General features: G+C 43.0%; 1 protein-coding gene across 8 annotated transcripts in view; it reads left to right on the top strand.

The window, feature by feature from the left end:
- The window catches only part of SPAG17 (sperm associated antigen 17), a 202,896-nt gene that overhangs the window by 22,498 nt on the left and 153,362 nt on the right, over positions 1–27,036 (top strand). For all 8 annotated transcript variants that reach the window (XM_075904849.1, XM_075904827.1, XM_075904833.1 and 5 more), the window contains exons 4-6: positions 16,264–16,395; positions 20,031–20,235; positions 24,856–25,050. In XM_075904849.1, coding sequence (XP_075760964.1) covers positions 16,264–16,395; positions 20,031–20,235; positions 24,856–25,050 — 532 coding nt within the window. The remainder of the gene's footprint in view (positions 1–16,263; positions 16,396–20,030; positions 20,236–24,855; positions 25,051–27,036) is intronic.

The following is a 27,036-nucleotide window of genomic DNA, read 5'->3' on the forward strand; positions in this document are numbered from 1 at the left end:
GTGTCATTTTCTATGTCTGTTTTCCCTCCAGTTAACTTTTCTTCTTTCTTCTTCTCCCTTCGTCTCCCATTCTTCCTCTTTTCATCCATCCATTCCTTCTCAGTTTTTTCATAGTATCATTCTCTCCCCTTTCCTTAGTCTTCCCTTTTTTTTTCTTTTTGCACATTGTGTATCTGGTCTTTCTCCCAACAGTCATTGTGGGCTTTGGCAGAAAGCGGATACCTTCACATCACTTACTACAACAAGACTGAAGGGATGCATTTGAGCTTCGACAGTTCTGGTTATGAACTAAGTTGCAGCTTCATTGCCTTGTATTACATTTGCTGATCAATTGCAAGGGACTTCTGGGCTTGTGAAACATCTAGTGGTCTCAGGAAAAGTCATCAAGCAGCTGTGGATTGTATCTGTCTCCCGGGCCCCAAAGCTGTACACTGGGCAGGGAAGGTGTCAGCTTCCTTAGTGATGCGATTCTGCACTCTAGTTGTAGTGGACCCAGGACAAAGTTCATGGCTCTGTTTCCTTGTGATAGATAGTCCTGGCTACATATCCTCCTTCTTTTGCTGCAGCACAGAACCCTCTTCCTGAGGGGAACATTTGATAATGACTTTGCAAACAACTTTTGGAATTTCCTGGGCCTTTGTCTCCCTCCCTCCTTTGGGCTTTTACTGCACCAGGCCCTGAGCCAAGAGGCCTTTCTGCAAAAGAAGTAATCACATATGGAAAGGTTCATCTTTTTTATCATATCAGCTTATAGGCATTCTGTGTGGGGGGGAAAAATGCTTTTAAAATGGAAATGAGCTTTTTTCTGTTGAAAAGCAGGACAATGGACTTCGTTACTATCTTCTGCTAACACTGAACTTTTGCTGAGATGCAATATGGAAAATTTCAACCCCAAAAATAATTTTTGAGAAAGTTCGTATGATCAAGTGAAAATGGTGGTTATTATGGAAGCATGTATGTAACAATAAGTATATCACTACTGTCTATAAGCACTATCAGATAAAAACTGTAATGTCTTTAAATACAGTAATGAATTTAACATTTGGCAGAAAAACAAGTTGAAAAAAGGATTCTTTTCCCCTTCTGGACAGAATACAAATTTATAAAATTGAGGACATAAACTTGATTTCTGCTGTTGTTCTCTTTGGATGTTTTATGTTCTTTAGGGGAGCTATGTTCAGCATGCTTCTGAAGCCCAAACATTAGTTGAATGTATACTTTTTCTGTTTTTTTCCTTCATTGATTAATCTTCTTTTATTGCATTATATTTGCTTTTTTACATCTGAGCTGCATTTTCTCTGCTGTTGAACTGTTTTTTCTGTTATTTTCTCTCTTCTTTTATCTTCTTGTTATATGTGGCTTATGTTTCTACCCTCCATCACCTTTCTGTTCTGTGTTTAAAACTTTTTTTATTCCTCTGAAAGTTCAAAGTCCAATTGTTCATATCACTCTAACAATATTTCTGAATTAGCTAATGTCTCTGGTTTTTACTGCACAAGTTTACGTGTTGTGCTTTCTTAATGTAGGATGAGTTAAGAGCTCCTTTGTAAGCAAAGGACAGCAGACCGAATGGCTTTGTTAGTAAGAGATGGTACACCGCATATCTCAGTTTTAAGTAACTTGTTTAAATCCAGCCAAAGGATGATTCTTCTTCGAGTGATTGCACGTGTACCTTTCACTCTTGGTTTTTATGCACTGCTCATCAATAGAAAACTTTTCTGTGAATGGCACCTATCAGGGCAACATGGGCACTCTCTGCCATCATGCACCAGTGCATGCTAGTGCCCCCTCAGTCCCTTCTTACCACTTGTGATAGTGTCTGGAATTGATTAGCTTGCCTTAGCAAGTGTTCTAGGAGTGCTTGTTTTAAATGTATTATAAATATTTTAGTGTTATATTTGATTAGTACTTAGTTAATGGTGTAGAAATGATTAATTTCCTTTTCAGTCCTCAGTTTTGGTGTCTCTGTTTCTCAGTACTGAGTAATGCTTCAGTCCCCGGGGCTTCAAACACTGCATCTGTTGCACTAGGACAGTGCCTGTGAGTTACATACATTAAGCAGCTTGAGTGTGGGTAGGGGGGCTCATATTTGGGATAATTGCCAAGTCTGCAAAAGATTTTAAACCACAGTCAAGCTAAAGTTTTTGGTCATGGAAGCAGCAGAAGGTGATTCATCATCCTCTGAATCAGAGATTGTCTTCTATGTTTCCCAGCTTCTGAGTCAGTCAGGCTACTCCCCACCAAGGTACTACTACTTTCAGTTCCCTTGAGTTCCTCTGGGCTGGATTAGATCAGGCAGTGACCGAAGCCCACCATTGGACCAGTGGCCCTTTCGAAACTTGTGGGAATTTCTCCATTCTCTAGATCCGTGTTTCTCAACCAGTGCTATGAGTACCCATTGGGGTACTCAAGAGATGTCTGGGGGGTACGTCAACACAACTGACATTTGGAGAAAACTGAAAAATTTCCAGCCAAAAAACTTTTATGGGACATTATGATTTTAATATTTGAGACTCCTTGTTAAAGTTTAGGGCCTTGTTGCTGGAGGACACTAGACACGAGTTCTCTTTAGCTCATGGGGATATCTGAAGTGAGCAGTTCTGTGCAGGCTAAACTAGATCAGTTCTGTCTCTACATATCAACAGGGAGCTAAGCGCTGCCCACCTGTATCAGTCTTTCCTTTCTCAGAATAACAGTCAGCTGCTCATCCCAAATCTGTGGTGTTGTAAAGCAGGCTTTTTCTGTCCATAGCCTTCGCATATAGTCCATCATGCCACACAAGGCCCCTCACACAAAACCCAGATACTCAGAGGAGCATGGGCAGCACAATGCAGTTTTGTGAATGGAATTTGATCTTATAGGCATTCTGGGACTCACAGGCGCCAAAAAAACAGGGAGGTGAGCATGACTAGATAGTGCTTACAGATAAGCCTCATTTGACCGTAGCTTGACCAGTCTTAGGGGCAAGGGAAAAAGTAAACATAGGGTAATAAAACATAATTGTAATAAAACATAATTGTCTAACACTAACTATGCCCCATCTGGTCCTGTCCACGAGGGGATCACGCATACATCACGAAAATTCCTATAGGGCAGTATTGTCATACTACCTCATCACTAGCCTATCAGGCCCTGACAAATGCAGACCCTAGCATGGCACAGACACCGAAGTTTTGTATAAAAGACCCTCAATCCCTTTGTTCGACGGAGGTTCCGTGTATTGAGGGCACGTGTCTTTTTTTGCCCGGCTAAAGGATTGATCACCCTGAGGCTGCCTCCCCACCCTTTGAATCAAATATAGGGGTGCACGAGTCCTGAGCATGCTCCAAGTTCTAGTGTGTCTTTATGTTGTTATCGTTGCAGGATTTGTAAGTATTGCTTAAATTTATTAATTGGTGGTTTAGTTAATAGTTAAGCTGTATTAATTATATCCTATAATCCTGTGAAGTATAAGTAAGTCATATTAATTGTATTGTATAGATAGTGATTTTGTGCTATGTGAAAGGGTTAAGCTTTAGCCCAGGTATTAGTGTTAGAAGAAAAACCTTTGAGTTGTCAACTTGTAACAGTAAAAAATCAATGACTAACTCCACCAGCATGCCTTTGTGGACAGAGGACCTCTTAGCTGACAGGAAGATTTACACTCAATCATTTGGTGGGTTTTTAAACAGTGGACCTTACTTAGCAGAAGAGTTGACAATCCCCTCAGACAGACAGTGGGCAGTGGTATTACAGCTGCTAACATCAGCCCTCTTTATGCTGTATAAAATATGACTAAACACTTGGGCTGTGTCTACACTGGCATCCCTTCCGGAAAAGGGATGCTAATGTAGCATGTTGGAATAGGCAAATCCGCGGGGGATTGAAATATCCCCCGCGGCATTGGCATTAACATGGCTGCCGCTTTTTTCCGGCTTGGGGAAAAGCCAGAGAAAAGCGCCAGTCTAGACGTTATTCTCCGGAAAATAAAGCCTTTTCCGGAGGATTTCTTATTCCTACTTGAAAGTAGGATTTGCCTATTCCAACATGCTACATTAGCATCCCTTTTCCGGAAGGGATGCCAGTGTAGACACAGCCTTGGTATTTTATTAAGACTGCCTCATTTTAGTCTTTCTCTAACAATTTTTTCCTCTTCCAATATCTTTTATTTATAAAGAAAAGCAGCATATAAACACTAATTAATGTTTTACCTGTGTGTACCTAGCTCACTCTGAGAACTGAGAATATATTGTCTGAAAAAACAGAAATTTCCATATGTTTTTTAACATCTAGCTGTGGTGCTATTGAAGTGTGGGTTTTTTTTTCCTGGCTTATGCTTTCAGAAACCATCAGGCAGATTGTGTGATGTCTGCAGCAAGTCACGTACATTTCTCTACAAACACTATTAACGTGCTCTGGCAGGGGCAGCAGGATCTTTGCATTTACTAGTCACATACAGAACAGATTTTCGTCCTGTCACTTCCAAGGCAAAAAAACAATATTTAAGATATTGGGGAGCTTCCACAGAATAGTAAAACACAGCAATAAAACAGCCTAAGTGGAAAATATGTAATGTACTTTGCCAGAAAATAAGTTATTTTAAAGTAGTCTTCCTTTAGAAGACCAAATATTTCCTTCAACTAGCAGTTTGCTAGGTCGGTCTTGAAAGTAGATTTAATAGGTTATGGCTAGTAACATGGAGATTCTGTCCAGGGTTAATAGGTCTTTCAAAGTGTCTGTGATATAGGGGATACTTCTATCAGAGCACATTGGTTTTAGACTGGAACTTCTGACAGATGCTGTGGTTGTCCTCTAAACGTATATGAAAATATGTACAGCTACATCACTTCAGTCCTCACACACCCCATTGTCACCCTTTTTCACTTGACAAACCAGTTAAAATGGTACTTCTACTTAAATATTTTTCATGGTCTTTCTCCAGACAGACTTAAATACCTTATCTCTCTTTACTCTTCCCCCAATAATGTTCATTAGATGCTGCCCTCCTCTCTGTCTCTTGCTGTGTCTTCATTGTCAACAAAAAAGTTTCTTACGAGAATGAAAGTCAGAGGGTTGAAAATGATCATTTACTGTTGTAGTTCCAACCATAAACAATGCTGACTCATGATCCAGCAGTGTAACTCCATTATCCACCAGGCAGCCTATAGGAAACCAAATTCTTTGGGTTCCGGCAGGAGTATGGTTACAAAGCTGAAACGTAAAGGAATTGATGGAAGAGCATCACTGCAGCCTCTTGTTTAATTTGACTCAACACAGGAAGCCTTACCTGGCCTGGGCACCCTTGCAACTGGCACAAACTGTGTAGCCAGCCCGTGGCCCTTTAAGGGCTCCGGGGCCGGGAGGGGGGCAGTAGAGTTTCCCTGGTGTTGGCCAGAGTGGCCACCAGAGCAAGCTGGGAAGGGCTAGCCTCCCGCTAGTTCGAATTAAGGGTCTACACAGCCCTTAATTCGAACTAGTAAATTCGAACTAGGCTTAATCCTCGTGGAATGAGGATTACCTAGTTTGAACTAAGCGCTCCGTTAGTTCGAATTAAATTCGAACTAACGGAGCGCTAGTGTAGCGCCTATGAAAGTTAGTTCAAACTAACGTCTGTTAGTTCGAACTAACTTTGTAGTGTAGACATACCCTAAGGTGCTGCAAGACTATTTGTTGTTTTTTAAGACCTTCCAAGACAGTTGCTTCCCATTCTGTATGTGTGAAATTGATTGTTCCTCCTTAAGTGGCTTACTTTGCATTTGTCCTTATTAAACTTCATCTTATTTACCTCAGACCATTTCTCCAGTTTGTCCAGATCATTTTGAATTATGACCCTATCCTCCAAAGCACTTGCAACCCCTCCCAGCTTGGTATCATCCACAAACTTTGTAAGCAGGCTCCATGTCCTAAACTAAATTTTTGCACCATGCATTAGGGCTGCATTTCTCTGGTACCACACAAGTCACCTCTCAACACTGAGGCCACTAGTATTACTGTCTGCAGTACATTAGGGATGTAAACACATGTGTATTTGTATAAATGTGTAACCACTGGATTTGTTAGCTGATACAGAGGCAGCAGTGTGGAGGGAGGGGGAGAAGGTGGCTCCACAGGAGCTGGTACGTGCAGGAAGCCATCTTGAAAGCTGGCTCCTCAGATGTAGTGTCTCCTGCCAGCCCTCCCCAACTTCCACATGCTGCTGCCTCTGTGGAAGGTTTGGGGGCAGGTGGCTCCACAGGAGCTGGCTCTCCATGGGCACCGGCTGTCACCTCCCCCCACCCTTGCTATGTCTGATACAGAGGCATCAAGGGGTGTGTGTGTGCATGTAACTGTTAGGATTTACCAATGAATTCAGGCTTATCGGTTAATCATGTAAACAGCTACATGATAATATACCTACAGTACAAGTGTCTTTGGTGAAGGCAATTTTAGATGTGTGAAATATGAATGCTGGACTTTTTCCTTGGAGCATATTCAGTTTTATCTGAGGGCCTGGCTATGGATAGGAGGTTACTGAATCTGTGTTTGGGATGGTTGCTGGATCTGTGAAGATAAGCATGTTGATCTGTGAGTTTCTTTTATATAGTGTCTGTCGGGTTCCATAGTTGTCACTGACTGTGGTAACTGGGAAATTGATACTTTGTGGGAGTGTTGTAAAGAGCCTTCACCAAACCAGGACACTCCATTGGAGAAACAGATCAGTGAAACAGTCATGGAACAGGACACCCAAATAACTTGGAAGAACTTACTTCAATATGGAAGAGAAAACCCTCCAATCACACACCCCTAAATGTCACCCATAGTCCTCCCATCCATAGGATGGTTTTTGGAGCAGCCTCCCCAGATCCCACACTTTGAGGGGGCCTTGTGGCAGCTGTCTCAAATTTCCTACTGACAGGTCCTAGGACGATTGGGGGATTACCTCAGGGAAGGGGCGTAGTGCAGGGCAACAGCGGGGGTCTGCCAGTCTCCTGCACTCACGGTGGCAGCAGGATCTAGAATGGGGTAACTCTGCCCCATTGCCCTTTCCCAGCCTGCTGTGGTTGGCTTCACTGCAGCAGTAGGTAGCAGAGTGCTCCAACAAGCTATAACCCACTAATCCCTTTTTTAACATTAGGACTGCAGAAATGTTAAATGGCCACTTCACTTGTTACAATATATGTTAAGTACTTACGCTGTACTTACCTTGTATTTATCTGTGACACTGAGTATCTTTTCAAGACCTGAAGAAGAGCTCTGTGGAAACTCAAAAGCTTGTCTTTTTCACCAATAAGGATCTGGTCCAATAAGACATATTACTTCACCCACTTTGTGTGTCTGATTTTTAATGCATTTTATAGTACTTTATACATGGTCGGTTTTCTGGCTTGTTTTTGTGGGGGCAGAGGAAGTTTTGCAGAAGAAAAGAAGAGAAAAATACATTCAAAAATAGGGAACCATAACTTGTAAAACTACAAAAGTTGGTAGGAGCAGTTGTAATAACCAAAACGGCTTTTAAATAGGTTTTTTAAAACTCTCTAGTTTTCAAGTTGACACTAGTCTTTTTATCTGTATGGCTGTGGCACGTTCTACAGGAGACCTTGCAAGTTAAAAAGCTCTGCAAGTAGTCCTTTTAACATGACAAATTGAAATAACGTACATAACTCCTTAAATTCAGTTTGGGTTTTCAGTAAGTGACAGGATTAGGAGTGCAGGGTGATTATGAAGAACACAAAACTGTGGACCATGGACAATTTTCATGCTATTCAGGAGATGATGGTATAAGAGCAACAAACCTTCTAAAAATACTTAAGATACAGGCAGTCCCCCAGTTATGTACAAGATAGGGACTGTAGGTTTGTACTTAAGTCGAATTTGTACTTAAGTCAGAACTGGCGTCCAGATTCAGCCGCTGCTGAAACTGACCAGCGGCTGACTACAGGAAGCCCTAGGCAGAGTTTCTCTGCCCTGGGCTTCCTGGAATCAGCTGCTGATCAGTTTCAACAGCAGCTGAATCTGGACGCCTGGGACAGAGCAGCTGGGGCGCTGCCGGGTAGGTCCCCGCAGCGCCGCACCTTGGCACTGTGGGGATCAACCCGGCAGCACCCCAGCTGCTCTGTCCCAGGTGTCCAGATTCAGCTACTGCTGAAACTGATCAGCGGCTGATTTCAGGAAGCCCGGGGCAGAGCAACTCTGCCTCGGGCTTCCTGTAGTCAGTCGCTGGTCAGTTTCAGCAGCGGCTGACTTGGGGACGCCTGGGGCGGGGCAGAGCAGCTGGGGTGCTGCTGGGTTGGTCCAGTAGTCCCGCCGCCTGCGTCCTCCGCGGCTTTGCTCCGCGTCTCCCTAGTCTGCTGGGGGGGCCCCCCTCTGCTGGGGGGGCCCCCCCCAGCAGACCAGGGAGACGCGGAGCAGCTTTTCTCGCCCCGGAGGACGCGGGCGGCGGGACTGTGGCGCGTCTGGGCGGTCCCGCCTCCCGCATCCTCCAGGGCGAGAAAAGCCCTGTTCGTAAGTACAGATCCGACATAAGTCGGATCCGCGTAACTCGGGGACTGCCTGTACCCTAATTGTCATTGTGAAAAGATGGATAAAATAAACATGAAGTTTTTAGGCCATGAAAGTTTTGAGCTATGTTCCAAAAAAGTTAAAAGACTTTTTTTAAAGTGAAAAACTGCTCATCTTTATAACTCCCTTATCTTATCATGCCTTTCTGATTCACCTCAGATTTGTCAAGGAAAACAAAAGCTACATAATAGTCTTTTATGCCCATAGATCTTTTATATTCATGTCAGCAGAAGAAAGTGTTTTATTGACTTTGGAGGGGAGACACAGGTATTACAAGCTTTAGAGGGGAAACACATGTTTTCTCACTCCAAGGAAAAATGCAAATAAAGGAATTTAATGTATGTGATTTTGACATATTTTTTAAGATGTTCACAGTGTACTACTCTAAAAAAAATTTATCATATGTTAAATTGGGTAGGATTGTATCACAGCAAGCAATCTTTGTATTTCCTTGAAGTCCTGATAATTTTTTCTTCTGTCTAATTTTTCATTTATTCTTTTAATTTATTTATTTGTAACTTTAGGGCCATTAGCTTGCATAGCATCTTGTAGACAAAAACAAAAATTTTGGGTTCCTGACTCCAGGGATTTTATAGTCTAAGGCAGCAATGTGCAACGTAGGGTACTGAGTGGGTGGCATGAGTGACCCTCCTTCATGTCAGTAGTTTGCAAGCTTGTTGTAACCAAGACAGTTCCTGGGATAGGGTAGTTTTGCTAACTGCACTAATGTACCTAGTATTTGAGATGTGTGCCGCTTAAACCACAGCAGCACTTTGATTGGATGCAGAAGGAGGACACCACTCTCACGATCAGTGTTGTGTGCAATCAGCACACACTTCACTCCATGTGTCCTTGCTTTGTGTGTGTCACTTTAGTAATATTGGTAGGGGAAAAAATATGTGGACAGCAAGAAGGTCAGTACCAATGCCTCCTCTTCCTACCTAATTATACCAGAACTCTCAGTGCCATTGCCTACAAACCCTTTTCAAAGGCAGGTACAGTATAAGGGCAAGCCTCCAGTGATTTCTCTGGTTAGTCCTTGCCTTGACTTGGGCTACCTGTACCTGATACCAAAAGGCTCTTCCCCCTCAGCCCAGATGTTGGACAGATCAGACCCTGTGTCTCCTGGCTCAGAAGTACATTCACTGGTGTTTCATACAAGGCAGAGAACATATTCTCCATTACAGACTTGGAAACTGGGTAGTGTCTCAACACTAGCCTTCTCCTCCTTCCAAGAGGGAATAGCTTTGTCAACATTAGGACCAAGGCCCATATCCTAGACATAGGGTTTATGGTGTTATCTGATTATAACATGAACATAAAAACCTATTGTTGATAGCACCGATATATAGCTGCAACAAATTTTGTGCCAAATAGAACCTGTGACCAGAAAGAATTAAACAATCCCAGGCCAAATGACCCAGAGTCAACTTGTAGAGAAAAGTATGGAAACCAAGGGTCTCAAACTCAATTCACCTTAGGGCCAGTCCTCAAATCCTCCTGGTGGGCCAGCAGGCACAACTCCTCTGGCAAGGCAAGTGTCTCCATGCATTCCCTCTCCCCATGTGTCTCCTGGTTCCTCCTGCTAACCTGTGCACTCTCCCTACCCCCCCACCCCCATGCATCCCGTGGCCCAGCCTGCCACCCCCAGCCAATTAAAAATGTGCTGGGGACCCCTGCCGCCATCACCGGCAGTGCAGCGGGGTTAGGGTCACTTCTTGCTCCTAGCTTCGTGCTGCTGTCCCCACATCCCTATGTGGGGAGACATGCATGACCCCCAGCTGGGGGCATACAGACAGTCACACACACCAACAGACAAACTCTATGAAATGTATAGTAGATACCTCTTCCTTTCTCCACTCCTGCCACTGCTGGCCCAATGGAGTTATAGCTGTCCTAGACCCCATCTCTGGCCCTTGCTGCCCCCACTGTGGTCATTGTGCAGTATAACTCCCTCCTACCAGATCCCTTCTTTTCCATTTTATGAGAAACAGTCAAATTCCAGGCACATCCCTTTGACACAACCAAACCCTGACCTTGCTTTAAGTTATGATAAGAGGAAGCTGCCTATCAAATTTGGTGTCCTACCTCTTACCATTTAGGAGGAGTTCTTGAACAAATGAAAAACAGAGGTTACATCAAAAGCTTGTTGTTTACCAGGGCTTTATAAAGGGGGTTTGAATCCTGATCCTATTGGTCTCAGATCTGCTTGAGGTTCCATACAGGGGAAACCTAAGCCATAAAGGATTGAGATCCCAAATGATGTCTGGAATCACCCTGAATATGTGTTTTGGACTATAATCATGGGAATTATTCTAAATTCTAAAATAACTTTTTGCAATTACAAGGCCTTTAGATCCTCCACATAACTGAAACAAAAAAAAACTGCCAACAGCATAAGGGACAACTAGTCTCCACTCATTTATGCTATCAGTTAGCTATGGTGTCTTAGCCATCTAGAGTACTGGCACGTTCTAGAGCATAGGCAATGCCACCAACTTTCCTGCAGCATGTTCTAGTCTTAAATATTTGCAGAGCAGCGACTTGGTCATCAATCCATTCTTGCTTCTCAGTATGCCATTTTCCATCAGTCCAGGGACAATGTCAGTTTTGGATGGGTTGTTCTTCAGTAACTCTTCAGGTAGACTTCAAGCCCACTTTCATATTTCTCTGTTTGTGAGTCATCTACAGTGTACATGAGAGAGCACTTGAAACATTAAAAATAGTTGCTAGTCTTTTTATAACTGTTGTTCTTCGAGATGTGTTGCACTTGTCCATTACACAACCTGCTTTCCTTCCCTTTTCTATCAGAGTCTAGCGAGTAAGAAGGAACTTGGGGGGGAGGGTTTCAAAGGTGGTTCTTCCCTTTATACTTGCACACAACGGTGGCTGGCAGCATCAGGCACTCAAGCTGCCCCAACAGGTACTGCTGAGGGAAAAAAATCTCTCACAATGTGCTGGACATACAGTATAATGAAATGAGCATGCACAAAACATCTTGACAGTTATAGAAGGGTTAGTAATAGGGTTTTTTGGAGCAGGTTGTTACATTCACCTCCAATTGTTTATTTTTTAAGTTATGTATTACTATATTTATTATTTGATTATAAGTCAGCATTCTATAATTTGAGGGAACAGTGTCTTTGAAGTAAAAGTTGGAAGGCTAACGAACAACTGAGACTTAAGGAAGGAGCTAAGGGAGGAGAATTAAGGTTGTATGGCTCACGAAATCAAGCAAAAGGAGAAGAATGAAAGAGGGTACAGAGCTAGCGGTGGGAGACGATCAGGGGTATGAGCTTTTGGAACATAGGGCAAAAGTAGGCACCGAAGCTGTGTTTTTGTGTCCTTATGTTTTTAATGTCTATGAAGTTCTAAAAAGAGCTGCTTAATTTGTTTTAGTACACTGTGAGACTGCTATAATTTCATTTCAAAACATATTAAGTAATCCCAACATTGGGTTATATCTATAAAGATCTAGATACCAGATGAACAATTGAAAAGTATACAGATGTCATCTGCTGTGGCTATTCTTTAGACCTGAGTGGGGAGCAAAATTCTATATTCTTGATGATTTTGAGAATTTAAAATTTGGTTTAATTCCAGTTAGAAATCAATGAGTAGTTTGAAATTCTCAGAGAAGAAAATTAAAAAAAAAAAACCCTCAGGTCAACTGAAATGTTTTATTTTTATTTTGATGTATTGTGTCATACCCAGTTCAGATGGTTGTATGGCTCAGACATGTCTCTTCAAAGTAACGCCATTGAGTCAGAATGTGATGGGCTTTGGGATTGCTTTTAGGTGGTATCAGAATACCTGTACTTTGTGTCACACACCTCTGCAGAGATCAGGATAGTAGGTCAGTCTCCTTCAGTAGAGAAGTCAAGAGAGAAGTTTGCCATCGGTGTAGCTTCCCCACACAAAGGTACTTTCAGAAAGACTACCATTGCAGTGCAAGGTACCACCATGTAAATCAGTGTTCAGAAGCATTCATAGCATGTAGCCAGAACACGGGGTCATACTACCACTTTATCAATACGCACTTACAGAGGTAGTAATGGAGATCACCTAAAAACAGATATTGAGTTTCTGGATTGTTTTATGTAGTTTTAAGGGAATGGAGCTTCTGATCTAAATATTTTATGCCCAAGACTGGTGTTTCTTAAACATTTTAAGACTGAGGAACACCAAACAATATTTTTTTTTATGAGGAACACCAAGGATTTTTTTTGAGTAAAATAAGGTGGGGGGGAGTCGGGAGAAAGTGATTGAGGAAAAAAACATGCCTGTCCCTTTAAGGGTGGCCATTTTGAACTCTGTTCTCCGCAGCACACTGGTGTGCTAAAGAACACAGTTTAAGAAACACTGATCAAGACTCTTTGCACTAAAAGCAGTAAGGTCTCTGGTCATTCATTTACACCTTTGAAAGAAAATTCCAAAGTCTTGAACCAGTTTTCAAGAAATCCTACATGTTCCAACTCTTGAGAATTTGATCTTAAAGGTTGAAAATTTAATAATTCCATCATAAATGTAACAGGGGGTCATGACCTTTGGGCCACATATATACTTTTAAGTAGCTTGGTCCAAAGCTCATTCTGTTTTCTTGAAATTAACCCCGTGTTCTATAGGAAAGTAGTGTCTCCTAGTACCAATGTTGCTCAGAAAGTAGGCTAGTATGTTTACCTTTCTAAAAGCTATTAATTCCCAAGTATGATAGCACAGCCTGCAAATCACAAAGGTGTGGATCAGTGTGGCCATGTTCATTGTCTGTCAGTAAAAGAGAGTGCCTTTTTGCCAACTGCAGACCAAAAAAGATGTTTTTGGCAACCAGAGCCATTTGAATGTCCATAAACACTTAGCATCCCAGAAAGATTCCTAGGCTATATACTGAATTGGTATTTGAGGACAGATTTTTCTCAAAGGAGTGACATTGAGGGACAAACTTTTCAGTATGAAGCCCACCTTCCATGAAAGATAGAAGAGGCTTAGTATTCCTCATACACAGAAAGGTTACAGTTGTCAGATGCAGACAAGTTGCAGTGTTATGGAATTGGATCATTAGAAATACCTATTGCTGGAAATGGTGACAGCAAAAAACATACATTGCCTGACTGGTTCAAAGGTGGTAGGTACATTCAGACAAACTTTTTATGAGTGCCTGATAAGATTCTGTGATCATGGTACATTTTGGTACCAATCATATAAGAGAGAAGTACTAGTTACATTTAGATTACTAAGGAAAATATTTAAACCCAGGGCTCCTATGCACCTTCTCTGTAATGCTTTCAATTCCATGCATTTCATATCAGTATGTTTCAAAAGTTGATCTTTGCCATTTTTGCCACATGCTAATCAGTTTTATCATTTCTGGGGAGAAAAAAAGCTTGCCCATGCAAAAACCAGTAAAAATCTTTTAATACATTTTTGTTTGAACAGCAAAAAGCACACTAAAGTGTTGAAATTAATATAAACAGTAAAAAGTGACCTAGCCTTCTAGTTAAACGGTTTGGATGATGCTCTTAACACCACTTCTACATTTGTCAGAAGGGGTCCAAAAAGAGCAACACAAGGATCTCTCTACATCAGTCAAGTACACTGCTTCTCCCAGACTCTCTGAACTGACCTTTCCTGCTTAGGCTAGCTGCAGCTGAATATTGTTTGTTACAATTGACCAATAGATTTTAGGGTACCAATCCACCTGCAGTTCTTTAGGTCTCTCCCTAATCTGTTAGTTACTGAGGTCCTAATCTGTCACAGAAGTCAGCAGAAGCCTTTCCAATTATTTTAGTCAGAGTTGGATTGGGCCCTAACTGACACCCGGAGATATTCTGGCAATAGTATATTATACAGTGCAAAGCAAAATTGATGGAAGCTGACACATGTTTTTCTATTCATGCAGTAAGCATAATGCCAGATTTACTGGTGTTGGGTTTTTGTTAAGTAAACAAGTGTTTCTGTGGTTTGGTCTCCCTCTTCTGAATTGTAGAAAAAATTGGACTGTGTCCTCGTGGTCTACTTTAAAGCCCAGCCTGGATCTGAACCTGACCTGAGAGCATCAAGTAGCTTTCATAACCCGCTTGACTCAAATCCAACAAATCTGTGTCAGTAACGCTGCCGTGTCTTTGGGTTTGGTCTGATGGGGGCTTCTTGCCCCACATCCACAATCCATATTCAGCCATATTCTGCATTTGGGGGCAGCACAGTGCCGGCTGTGTGCCCTGCTCCTACTGGATGACCAACACCTCACTGTCACTGTCACCAACACCTCACTGTCACTGTGCTGCCAAGGGAAAAGCACTGTGACTTTTCAGCACAGTGAAGTAACAGTCGCTGGCAGGAATGGAGCCAATGCCATGACAACTCCATGGGTTGGAAGTTGTGAATGGGGATGATCCAATCCAGGTCTCAGAGTTTTGGTCTGTTTTCAGACTTGACTTGATCTCAACCTCAACAGTGTCCCACAGGGTCAGGTCGGCTTGTAAGGCTCTACCTTGTTCCTCCTCCTATGGTATAAAATAGTAATTTGGTCCATATCAGTGGCTTCAGTTACATTTTGGATTGGTTTGTTCCATAGAGTCATTCATAATTAGAGGCAGAATTTGCTTACTCCACTCTGTCACTTGGTAGGGGGAAATGCCTACGAAACTGAACAAGAAACCATGAAAGCCCAAAACAAAAGTGGTGTCTTTCTCAAACAAGACACAGTTCAGCAAGATGCAGCAGGCACCTTCATTGTCTGAATCAGCAAGTAAAATGGACGCCATATGCATGCAAGTGTAATTGCTTGTGAGGGAAAATTATTTGAGTAACACCTAATTCAAGGCAAGGTTAAACATAAATCTGATACTTGCTTAGAAACAAAAGTAGGAAAATATTATGGCTGGATTTCTCTTCAGCAGTGCTTCCTACATAGGTGAATTTTATTAGAGAGAAAACAGAAGTGAAAAGAAACGTGTAACAACTTTTTATGATGTTTTGTGCTATTTTTTGCAGTAAATAAAGTGGTTATGAGACTCCAAGGAAAACAGCCCAGATGTGAGTGAGTTGTATGAAATTTAGTGGCAACAGGCTGTAAAAAACAGTCATAAAACAGCCTGTCAGTGTCACACATCTGGACAATGCAGCTGTATGTTCCTGCTGCTGTCATCACCTGAAGAAAACTCAATAGCTTTATTGCACCTCAATTAGGCTATGTAGTACCAGTCCAATCAACATTAAACAAAGAGAGGGTGTCTTTGCACCAGAATAGCTCTGTTCAAATTGCTACCAAGCAGTTTATAACTTTTGGTCATAGTTAGCAGTTCAGATACTAGCCATTCTGTAAACAGTAGCCCAGACTATCCCAGTTGGTTTGGTATCTATTAATGCTATTTCATTTACAACTCTCTAAGTTGCTGTTTCATATTACTTCTCTATTTAAAACTCAACGATGGATGTTTTTACAGCATGAACTAGATATCTAAATGCTCCTAAAATGAAATGCAGAATGTTACCCTCATCTCAGCAAGTGTGGAGTGTGATAGTGAACAGCACTTCAGTTGATTATCAAGAAGGACCTGAGAGCCAATTAATGTGGCTGGACTGTCATTGGTGTTAGGTCATTTTTTGAAAGTATGATTTAGGCTAGCCATATTTCCGTAAGCCATGTACTTTAAAATGTGAAATATTGTTCTACCTTGTCAGCGCACATAGAGTATGCCAAATTTTATATTGAAACTTTATTAGTAATAACTCTTCGCCTCTCTGCAGGTGATAGAGGCAGCCAAAGCCATTCTGGATACTGGAGAGCAGCTTCCCGTAACACTGATTGGAAAACTCTTGAAATTTCAGCTGCTTTGCATCAAACAGAACGATCTGCAGAGAAGAGCAGCTGAAAAGAAGGTACTCTTGTGTGGTTTAGGGAGGACATTCCACCCAGCTTTATGAAGGGAATCCCATTTCCTACAGATCACACAGTGAAGTGCTGCCCAAGTAAATTCAACTTCTGTTCTTCCTACTACAGTAAACTTCCGATAATCTGGCACCTTTAGGACCCAGGGGCTGACTTGGGGACCCCTGGGGCAGAGCAGCTGGGGTCCTGCTGGGTTGGTCCCGCAGCGCCGCTCCTTGGCGCTGCGGGACCAACCCAGCAGGACCCCAGCTGCTCTGCCCCAGGGGTCCCCAAGTCAGCCGCTGCTGAAACAGATCAGCGGCTGATTCCAGGAAGCCCAGGGGTCCCCAAGAGCAGCTGGGGTGCTGCCGGGTTGGTCCCACAGCCCCGAGGGGCAGCGCTACCAGGCCAAACCGGCAGCACCCCAGCTGCTCTGCTCCCGGCTTCCCAGATTCAGCTGCTGGTCAGTTTCAGCAGCAGCTGAATGGGGGAAGCCTGTCCGGCTGCCCCAGCACTTCCGGGTTCCTGATGGTGCCGGACCATCAGGAGTCCCGGAGCATTGGATGCCGGACTAATGGAGTTTTACTGTATTACAAAATACTAGGGGGCTGTGATTGCACCAGTCCTGGCTCTTCCCCAGGCCACACGAGCCCCAGCTCTTTCACCTAGCCTAGGCTGCATCAGCCTTGACTCTTCCCCTGACCCCCCAGTCCAGGCTGCCCCAGCCCCAGCTCTTATGCCCCTTCCCTCTGGCCCAGGCTGCGCCATCCCCTGCTCTTCCCTTCCTACCCCCAACCCCAGCCATGCCAGCCCTGGCTCCTTCCCCATCCCCCTGGTCTCCCATAGGGTTATCAGGTGACTTTAAAAAAAACGGTCACACTTGATCTCAGGTGCGGGGAGGGGGACACCAGTCAGGAGGGGAACGGGGCTGGTAGGGAGGATGTGGGGTGGGGGGGAACCGGCTGGTGGGAGGGAGGTCAGGGGCAGCGGGGCTGGCCGGAGGAGATCAGGGGGACCAGCTGACAGGAAGCAGGCCTGGCTGGTAGGGGATCAGTGGGAGCGGAGCTGGCTGGGGAAGATCAGGAGGAGTGGGGGGGAGAACCAGCTGGCGGGAAGCAGGGCTGGTCGGCCGGGGGAAGGACTGGCTGACGGGAAGCGGGACTGGCTGGGAGGGGGTTGGGGGGAACGGGGCTGGCCGGAGAGGGAGGAACGGGGGGGGGATGGACAGAATAGGCCGGCAGGGAGCAGGACTGACCCAGGCGCGCACAGATCCCAGGGTGCTACCTGTCCTGCGCACGGTTCTGGCAAAGCACGATTGAGTCCAGCCCTGGGATTCCCTCCCGCCCTTGACCCTCCTGCTGCAGCTCTCCTGCCCCCCAGGCCTAACTCCCCCCTACCCACCACCCCCTGCCCCAGCCTCCGGGAAAAGCCAAGACTGTGGCATGCCAGCCCTGGCTCTGTTCCTCGTGGCTGGGGAAGGCTGAGTCCCAGGCCTGCTTTGTTGGCTCACAGACAGCCCCAGGTCTGCTGCAAGGGAGGGGAGCCTGGCCGTGGCTAAGGCTGCTGTCCACAAGGAGCTGTCAGGGCTGGAAGTATCGGAGTCCCAGGAGTGGTGGGGAGAGATCATGGCCTGGAGCTGGGGGGCGGGGCAATGTGAGATATAGGGAGAGAGGGAGAGAGTGACTGACTGAAATATAACAGAGGAGAAGCTAAAAACAAAGTAGATTTTTTATTAAGTCTTTAAAATAGTTAACTCAAATATTTATTCCTAAATTCTGAGATGCAGAAGGTAAGACCGGAGAAAGAGAGGAAAGTTAATAAATGAGAAGGAAAATAACTACTTAATAATTATAAAGGAGATAGGAATTATAGGGGAAGACATCAGAAGAAAGAAATGAGATATGCATGCAGGACAGGTAGGTGCTATAGTGCAGTTGCTCCCAACCTTTTTGAGCTTACGAACCCCTTTTCAGTCTATTACAATGTTATGGACTCCCCTCCCCCAAACAATATAGTTGTGTGTGCAGCCTGCACATCCCTTCAGCCCATGCTGCTTCCAAGCGGTGTCCCTCAGCCTGCTGGGGGAGCAGCACGGGAAGCAACGCAGGTTGAAGGACGTGCTGGCTTTGAGAGGCTCCACGCAGACCCCCTACAGTTCTGCTATGGAGTCTCAAGGGTCTGCGGACCACAGGTTGGGAACCACTGCTGTAGTGTATGTAAAAGGTTAAAGAATAAGCAAATGAGACTACAGAATATAAGAAAATAGTAATTGGGGGAAAAAAATAGTAGCAAAGGACTCTGAAAGTGCTGAAGACATCTAGAGCTCATTGTTGAAAACCTGACAAATTCACTGTCTACTGTGGGACTTGTTTCTAGGAAGTGATCCAGATACAATAAATAAGGCAGTGTTTTGTGAACATTCTAGAACTGGCAATTATATAATCTGACTCTGTTCATTGGGCTAGGAACCCAAAGCAGTAGCACAAAAAGATGGGGTTTACAAAAGTCTGACGTGGAATAAATTTGAAGTGAGATGATGAAAACTGATTGGAATCCACCAATTCACTAGATAGACAGCTTTAAGAGTCTCTTGGATACATGCCTGCATGATTTAAAAAGGAGCATATGTGAGGGTGTTTAGCACCAGAACGAGACAGAAGAAAGCAAAAGAAAGCAGAATTTCTGGTTTTTAATCTGAACTAAATGACAACAGCTACAGCCAGAAAGGCTGCTGCTTCTGCAGCATCCAACAAAACAACTGAGTATGGTAAATTGTACCAATTACATAAAGCGCTGAGAGTTTTTCTTGCTGCTTGCACATCCTAGAATATGTAACCATACGGGGAGGAGGACAAAATCAAATGTGCCTTTTTTAAAAATCCATTTAATCGAATCTGGGATCACAAAAACGAAATTACTTTAGTTCTAATCCTATGGTTATGGCATGGTGTCGCTATAGGTGAAACAATCCCTGCAATTTTTTGACCTTACATTACAGATATATACTGTCCACCTTAGGTCTATTTTAATATAGTTTTTGTCTGGGAATTATCTAATGATTCATTAGTGTCCTGTATGAAATACATTTCATGCTCTTAATCTTAGTTTATGGTGGACAGATGTTCACATCAAAGAAAAAATGGAATTGGCACCAGTTGACTCCACAGTTGGCAGTTTCAATAGAGAAACTAAGGACTGAATGAGCCTTAAAAGTCTGGACTCTTTGATCAGCCACACTTCCTTCCTGGTCTACAGGAAAGATTGCCCTGCTGATGCTTCAAGTGCTGTACCTGCTCTAAAGCTAAAGCATCAGAAGGCATTAGTCTTGAGTACGTTATCAATCTACCTTTCACCAGCACCAATTTGACTTATTTTTTATTATGTATAGTTATTTTCTCATATATAGTCTGTTCATGCTAAAAGGATAGACTTGGCACTGCTATTTAATAAGAATATAATAAACTGAAGAGTGTGAGAAGGGAGAAAGGATATAACTGAAGATAACTACACCAAAACTAAATCCTAAAGGATCAAAGGGAAAAGCATTCAAATATATATACTTAAGCACTAAGCTTTTACTGCAGTCAACCATTTGTTCTGTACATGCTTAGATTAATATGGGAGATTAATTTGTTAATTTTACCAGGCAGCAGAAGAGCAAGAGAAAGAGAAAGAAAAAGACAAAGGGAAAGCTAAACCTCCTGGTAAGAAGGAAAAGCCAGCCAATGCCAAATCTGCAGGAAAAGGAGGAAAGGGAAAGAAAGCCGAAGTAGTACCAACAACAATTACTGTTAAAAAGGACACAACACTAAAGCGCCGGGGAGAAGAGGAGGAAGATTACAAATACTTGGGTAGGAAAGGCATATGTACCCCTCCCAGCAATATTCAACAGTTTTGTACTTTAACTGGTGTTACCAAACAGTTCAGTTTAAACACAGCACTGGATTAGTTTAGTGAATATACTTATTTTATATTTACTCTATGAACAGAGATTTTAAGTGGGTACAAGTATAAGGCATTAAAGTCATAAATGGTTACAAGAGAAATGAAGATAAAATGCTTTCTAATAGCTAGAACTTAATCTAGAATTGTTTCAAAGTAAAATTCTTCCACGTGTTACCAGCAATAAGGCTGATCAAATTCTCAGGTCAGGCTCTCCCGCAAGGTAAGAGGGTGAGTTTCTTAGTCATTTTAGTTAAAAAAGAGAGACTTTGAAGTGTTGTTGCTCTTCACTTTTATAATCCAATCATCCTTTGAAGTAGATTCTTCAGAGGATTAGTCCTCAGGACATAGTTTATTCACTTGGGCTTTGTCTACACTGCAGGGTTTTTGCAAAAGCACGTCCACATCTCAAAAGCACATTGCAAAAGCTATGTGCTTTTGCGTAAAAGAGCGTCCACACTGCCTAGACACTCTTGCTCAAGAAAGTTTGGATGGCCATTCAGAAGCTCCTGTGCTTTTTGTGATAGGCTCTTTTTGCACAAGAAACCCCTGTTTCCTGTCTCCACACACCTTTTTTGCAAGAACTCTTGCGCAAAAAGGAGTTATGCCTTGTAGAAGGAGTTATACTTACACTGTAAAAAGCCCTCTGTTCTGTCAGTTGACTGTAGATTTTCTTGTGCAAAAACGCGCTTCAGGTGTGGACGTTCTGCGGGTTTTTGCACAAAAATCCTGTAGTGTAGACATAGCCATAGTAAAGAACCATAGAATCATAGAATACTAGGACTGGAAGGGACCTCAAGAGGTAATCAAGTCCAGTCCCCTGCCCTCATGGCAGGACCAAATACTGTCTAGACCATCCCTGATAGACATTTATCTAACCTGCTCTTAAATATCTCCACAGATGGAGATTCCACAACCTCCCTGGGCAATTTATTCCAGTGTTTGACTACCCTGACAGTTAGGAACTTTTTCCTAATGTCCAACCTAAACCTCCCTTGCTGCAGTTTAAGCCCATTGCTTCTTGTTCTATCCCCAGATGCCAAGATGAACAAGTTTTCTCCCTCCTCCTTATGACACCCTTTTAAATATCTGAAAACTGCTATCGTGTCCCCCCTCAACCTTCTCTTTTCTAAACTAAACAAACCCAATTCCTTCAGCCTTCCCTCATAGGTCATGTTCTCTAGACCTTTAATCATTCTCGTTGCTCTTCTCTGGACCCTCTCCAATTTCTCCACATCTTTCTTGAAATGCGGTGCCCAGAACTGAACACAATACTCTGAGGCCTAACCAGTGCAGAGTAGAGAGGAAATTGTGTCTTTTCAATTTGGCATCCTCCATACTGTCTGGGGTCCCGGGAGTAAATAGTTCATTCACATGGAGTTGTGCCAACATAAAGTTTTGGAACCCTCTGCTTTAACTTTTGAGATCCTGAGTGTCTCCTTTCTGAAGCCCCGTGCTAGTTTCTCAGTTTTCCTCAGGTCATCCTCAGCATCTGGTACACTAAGGTAGGACTCTCTTTGTTTTAACACTTCACAGCAATGTGTCCATCCTGACCACAACTGTAGTAGAAGAATTGTCTTCTCCCCTTTGGCTCTTAGAGGGTACTGACTTTTAATGCTGTAGTCTTGTTAACCACAGCATTTGGTTCCTTGTGCCCTGAAGTCTTAAATAAGTTGAGAATGGAATGAGGTTCACAGATACTGATTCTCTGTGTTAACTAAGGTTTTATTACAAGGGAAAGGAACACAGCATTAATTTGGGAAAATAACTATCTGTTTGTACAAATAAGTAAAACATCCACCCTCATATATTTGGCCTTAGTCCTTTGTTTCCCACTTTCTGATGTGAATGTCCAATGGACAGATGCTCCTTTCACATATACTTGACCCACTTCCCTTTCTGTGCACCTCATACACAGTTAGTTGGCAGTGTTTAGTGATCTCTAAGAGTCAAGTCCCTTTCCAGCATTCCAGTGGGAAATGCTGCTTGATTTCCATAAAAAGAGACCTTGTCACCAGTACTGCTTCTACCTTCAGTGCTGACTCTGCATCATCTCTGTGGCATATAGGACCATTAACTGGAGCTTGCTACCAAGGACTGCTTCTCACTACAAAGTTGCTTCTTCCTCTCTGTCTTGCTTAAATCCATGTTCCATTCCCTGGCACTGCCAGACAGAGATTTTTGGTTAGGATGACTCTTTGTTTTTCTGGTGCATAGCAATGATAATAGTTCATTACCTCACACCCAATATGTAACTGAATTTTAATCAGAACAACCAAAATGTTCAAACTGAGAGGATGGGTAACATGTAACTAAGGTCTGCTCAGTTTCTGTTCCTTCAATTTTCAAATGGATGGCAGCAGGGAGGGATTCTCAAACTTCATTGCACCATGATCCCCATCTGGCAACAAAAATTATTTCCTAGCTCCAGAAGAAGGGACCGAAGCCTGAGCCTACCTCTCCAAGTAGGGGGAACCAGAGCCCAAGGGCTTCAGCCCCATTTGAAGGTGCCTGTAACCTCAGGGCTAAAGCCCAGATGGGGCTTTGGCTGTCACCCTGAGCCCAGCAAATTTAATGCCAGCCCTGGTGACCCCATTAAAACGAGGTCATAACTCACTTTGGGGTCCCAACCCACAGTTTGACAACTGCTGCACTAATGAATAGCCTTTTGTCATACACTGGATAGTAGCTCTAAAGTGGTGTAAGAAGTATGTGTAACCGGCATGTCTACACTAGGAAATTATTTCAAAATAACTTATTTCAAAATAATAACTCCTGAAATAACAATTCCAAAATAGTGTGTCCACATTACAGGGAAGCCTTGAAATTAGTCCGAGGCAGGCTCCCTTAATGTGGATGCACTACCTCGACTTAGATCCCCAGGAAACACTGGGGAGTAATTATTTTGAATTACTTTGAAATAACAGCAGTGGAGTGTCCATATTGACACTATTTCGAAATGAGCATTATTCCTCGTGGAAAACAGCAATTATTATTTTGAAATAACCAGCCCCGTATTTTGAAATAACGGGCTTGGTAGTGTGGACAGAGTAGACCAGGGCTAAGAGTCAACTAGTACAGCATTGTATTTACTATTCAGCAGTACACATTAAGGTGCAGAGAGAGGACTTAATCCTGCAAATTGCTGAGTGCTCTAATCCAACCTAGCAAAGCACTTAAATACATGTTTAAATTTAAACATGTAATAGTCCCAATTACATCATGTATTCAAGTGTTTTACTATATTGGCTCAGAGTGCTCAGCACTGTTTAGAATTGAACCCTGTATGAGGTAAGGCTCACTGTATATTGCACTTAATTTCCAGCAGCATATGGTAGAACCTCAGTGTTATGAACACCAGAATTATGATCTTACCTGTCAATCACACACCTCAGTTGGAACCAGCAGTACTCAATGAAGGAGCAGCAGAGAAAAAAGTAAAAAAGTATGTGTTAAATGTGAACTACTAAAAAAAATGGGAAGTATTATTTTTCTTCAGCATTGTAAAGTTTCAAAGCTGTATTCAGTCAATGTTCAGTTTTAAATTTTGAAAGAACAGCCATACCCATGCTTTCTTCAGACATTTCACAGTTACAAACAACCTCCATTCTCCAGGTATTAATAATGCTGAGATTGTGCTCTACTGTTTTGCCTTTTACTAGTGAATTAAGATGGCACCTACAAAAGCTCTGCTTCAGTCAGTATGTATGTTCACTTCATTTTCCCCAAGCAGTAAACTCAACTATGCGTGCATGAGCGCTGCAGCCTTCTTTCATTTAGAACACTTGGAGGCTGTTATTAAAAAAGCATTTTAGCTGTGTGAAAAAATATTCCTGCACATGTTCAAACTATAACTGGCGAACCAAAAGAATGTGGGCAAATCAAAAATCCATTTTTCACCAGAACACTGAAAAGTGCCTATCCTCCCACAGGACACATCTTGTCACATTTCATTTTCTTGCCCTCATCCGCTTAGATGCTAAATCAAAGTCAAAGACTTTTTATGATGTAGAAAATGTTCCTTTTCCATTTCCCTCCCTCAAAAAAAAGTTCAAATATTTTTGTTCATGCTTTCCTAAAAAAATTCGCTGTTGGACAGTAATTGTTTCATGTGCCATATGCTGGGTAAGATCAAGATAGCACTACATGTTTCGGAAACTAACCTGACTCTCTATTAAGAGAGGTATTTACAGAGATGCTGCAACTGCAGCTACACATTCTTGCCATGTGCAGACATATTGATTTCCTGGTGCCTCCTCCAAATTCTTTGTTTCTGCAAGCAGTGCTCTTCCCTACAAGTTTCATGAAGGTTGCTACAGAAATCACCTGGAAAATTTCAACCTGAAAGAGGGAAGCTCAGAAAATTGTATGCATCAGAATTAAAAGGGGTTACAATAGAAATACTCACATAACCTAAATTATAGCTATTGCTATGCAGTTGAGATATTATATACTTTAATATAGCAGCTGAAATTATATATTCCAATGTCCTTTTGTAATGTGATTGGTGATTTTGATATTTTGAACAGATGATGAACCAGACGATGGTGCCCAATATTACTACATAGTTTTGGGTTTCCACAATCCTCAGTTATTGCCTGTGCTCTCTGAGCTTGGAGTCAGTATTTCAAATGTAATTAAGATTTCTTCTGAAAATTATGAACCATTGGAGACATACTTGTCAGGAGCTAAGTTGGAAGAAGAATCATTACTTATACCTGAGGGTAAGTTAGTGATAGGACAAATAGCCTTTATAAAATCCTAAATATTCTATTTTTAATATTTAGATTCTTATCCATTCTTAACCCTAATCTGAGTGTCTGTGCTCTTTTTTTGTTTGTTTGGTTTGGCTTTTTTTGTTTTGTTTTGTTTTGTTTTGTTTTTAGTTTTAAATATCTAGGCCTACCGGAAGAAATGAACTCAGTATTGGTATGCCACTATATAGGAGCCTGCCGGTTCACTGCTTTCACATTTGTCTCTAGTATTGGTGGTATATGCTTTGCCTTGCAGTATCCATGAAGTGTACTATGATATCACTACTATTAGAGATGGGAAATTTTCTTGTCCCATATTTACAGAAGAAGAGAGTTAGCAATATTTTTCTCCTCTTAATTTTCTTGCTCACTCCCTTCTTTCCCTGGTTTTCTTAATCTTACATTGAATAATAATTAAGTAGTGGCATCTAGCCAGTGTAACAACCCCAAATCTTGAGTAAATTGTCTATGAAGCTTTTTAAAACATTTATCCGTTATAGTAACTAAAGATGCATCTTCACCTCTTTAAGACTGATGGAGTCTAAGAAACATTGGTGGAGTCAAAGAATAAATTCCATGATCGGATCCATTTACCAGAATTAAAGTGCCACTAATTGTCAGTTTATTTGTGAAGTTTGTCAATTTTTTAGACACAGATCTTTGGCTAAAAATTCAAAATGTGCTCCTTTGGTGGCAGTACCGTGTGCAGTAAGCTGATGGGGCAGTATTTACTCCATGAGTAAAACCATTTGGTAGACTTCTTGAATTCAGTTGATTGATTATTGTAGAGTTTCTGTAGACTCTGTACAAAAGGAAAAAAAAAAGCTCTTTATAAGTGACCCAAATCAAAGATTGAGGCAAATGTTCTCAAGCACTTGCCTGCTGCTTTTTACCTAGTATGGCATAGAAATCCCAGTCCTAACATGCTGTAGCTATAGCTGAAAGATGGACATGATAGATGACATAGCAGCACACAGAATTGCGTGAGGTCTCTGTCAAAGTTTTTTTTGAGTGAGTCATTTCTCATGATTCAGTTGACCTTTTCTGATTATTTCAAGATCATGCTATGTTTGTAAATACATAAAAACATCTTTGAGTGACAGACAGACTTTAAATGGCTTTCATTTATTATTTGGTCATATATGAAGTTGCTCTGGAGGAGCGGGGCGGCGGGGAGCCCTGTGGACACCGCCCCGAGCTGGGAGCCCCGTGCCCGGCTGCTCGGAGCCTGCACCTAGGGCAATGGGTGCTCTGCGCGAGCAGCTCCAAGGCGCGGCCCCTACTGGGGCACTTCCTGGAGGGTGGCACGGGGCGGGTGCTGCTGCTGGTGACGCTGAGCACGGAGGCTCTTCTTCGCCTTTGAGTGAGTGCCCCCTCCGCCCGTGTGGCCCCCCCATCTGCCCACCCTCCTCCTGTACACCCCCCCCCCGCAACTCTGCCTCCCGCCAATGCCCCCCCCGCCTGTGTACCGCCCCGCCGGCCACCCCCCCGCCTGTGTTCTCTCCCCTGCCTGTGAACCCTCCTTCCCCAGCTGTCCCCCCTCTGCCTGTGTGCCCCTGCCCACTGTCCCATGACCCCCCCACACCCCAGCTAGGCCTCTGCCCTCCAGAGGTGAAAGGCTATTGGGCAGGTTTGGATGCGTCTGCTCAAACCGCTTCTCACGAACTCACCATTCCAAATGATCTGATTGGCTGCATCATTGGGCGTCAAGGTGACAAAATCAGTGAGATCCTCCAGATGTCTGGGGCGCATATCAAAATTGCCAATCCAGTGGAAGGATCTACTGACAGGCAGGTTGCCGTAATCTGCAGCTAGCAATAGCCTGGCCCAGTTTCTATTTAATGTCAGGCTTTCTTCGGAGACTGGTGGAATGAGAAGCAGCTAGGACGATGTAAACGCCTCATTACCCCTTCAGCTATTCATCCCCATGCCCATCTGTGTAGTTTCTAAGCAGTC

The sequence above is a fragment of the Pelodiscus sinensis genome, chromosome 1 (genome assembly GCF_049634645.1).
Source record: "Pelodiscus sinensis isolate JC-2024 chromosome 1, ASM4963464v1, whole genome shotgun sequence".
Taxonomy (NCBI): Eukaryota; Metazoa; Chordata; order Testudines; family Trionychidae; genus Pelodiscus; species Pelodiscus sinensis.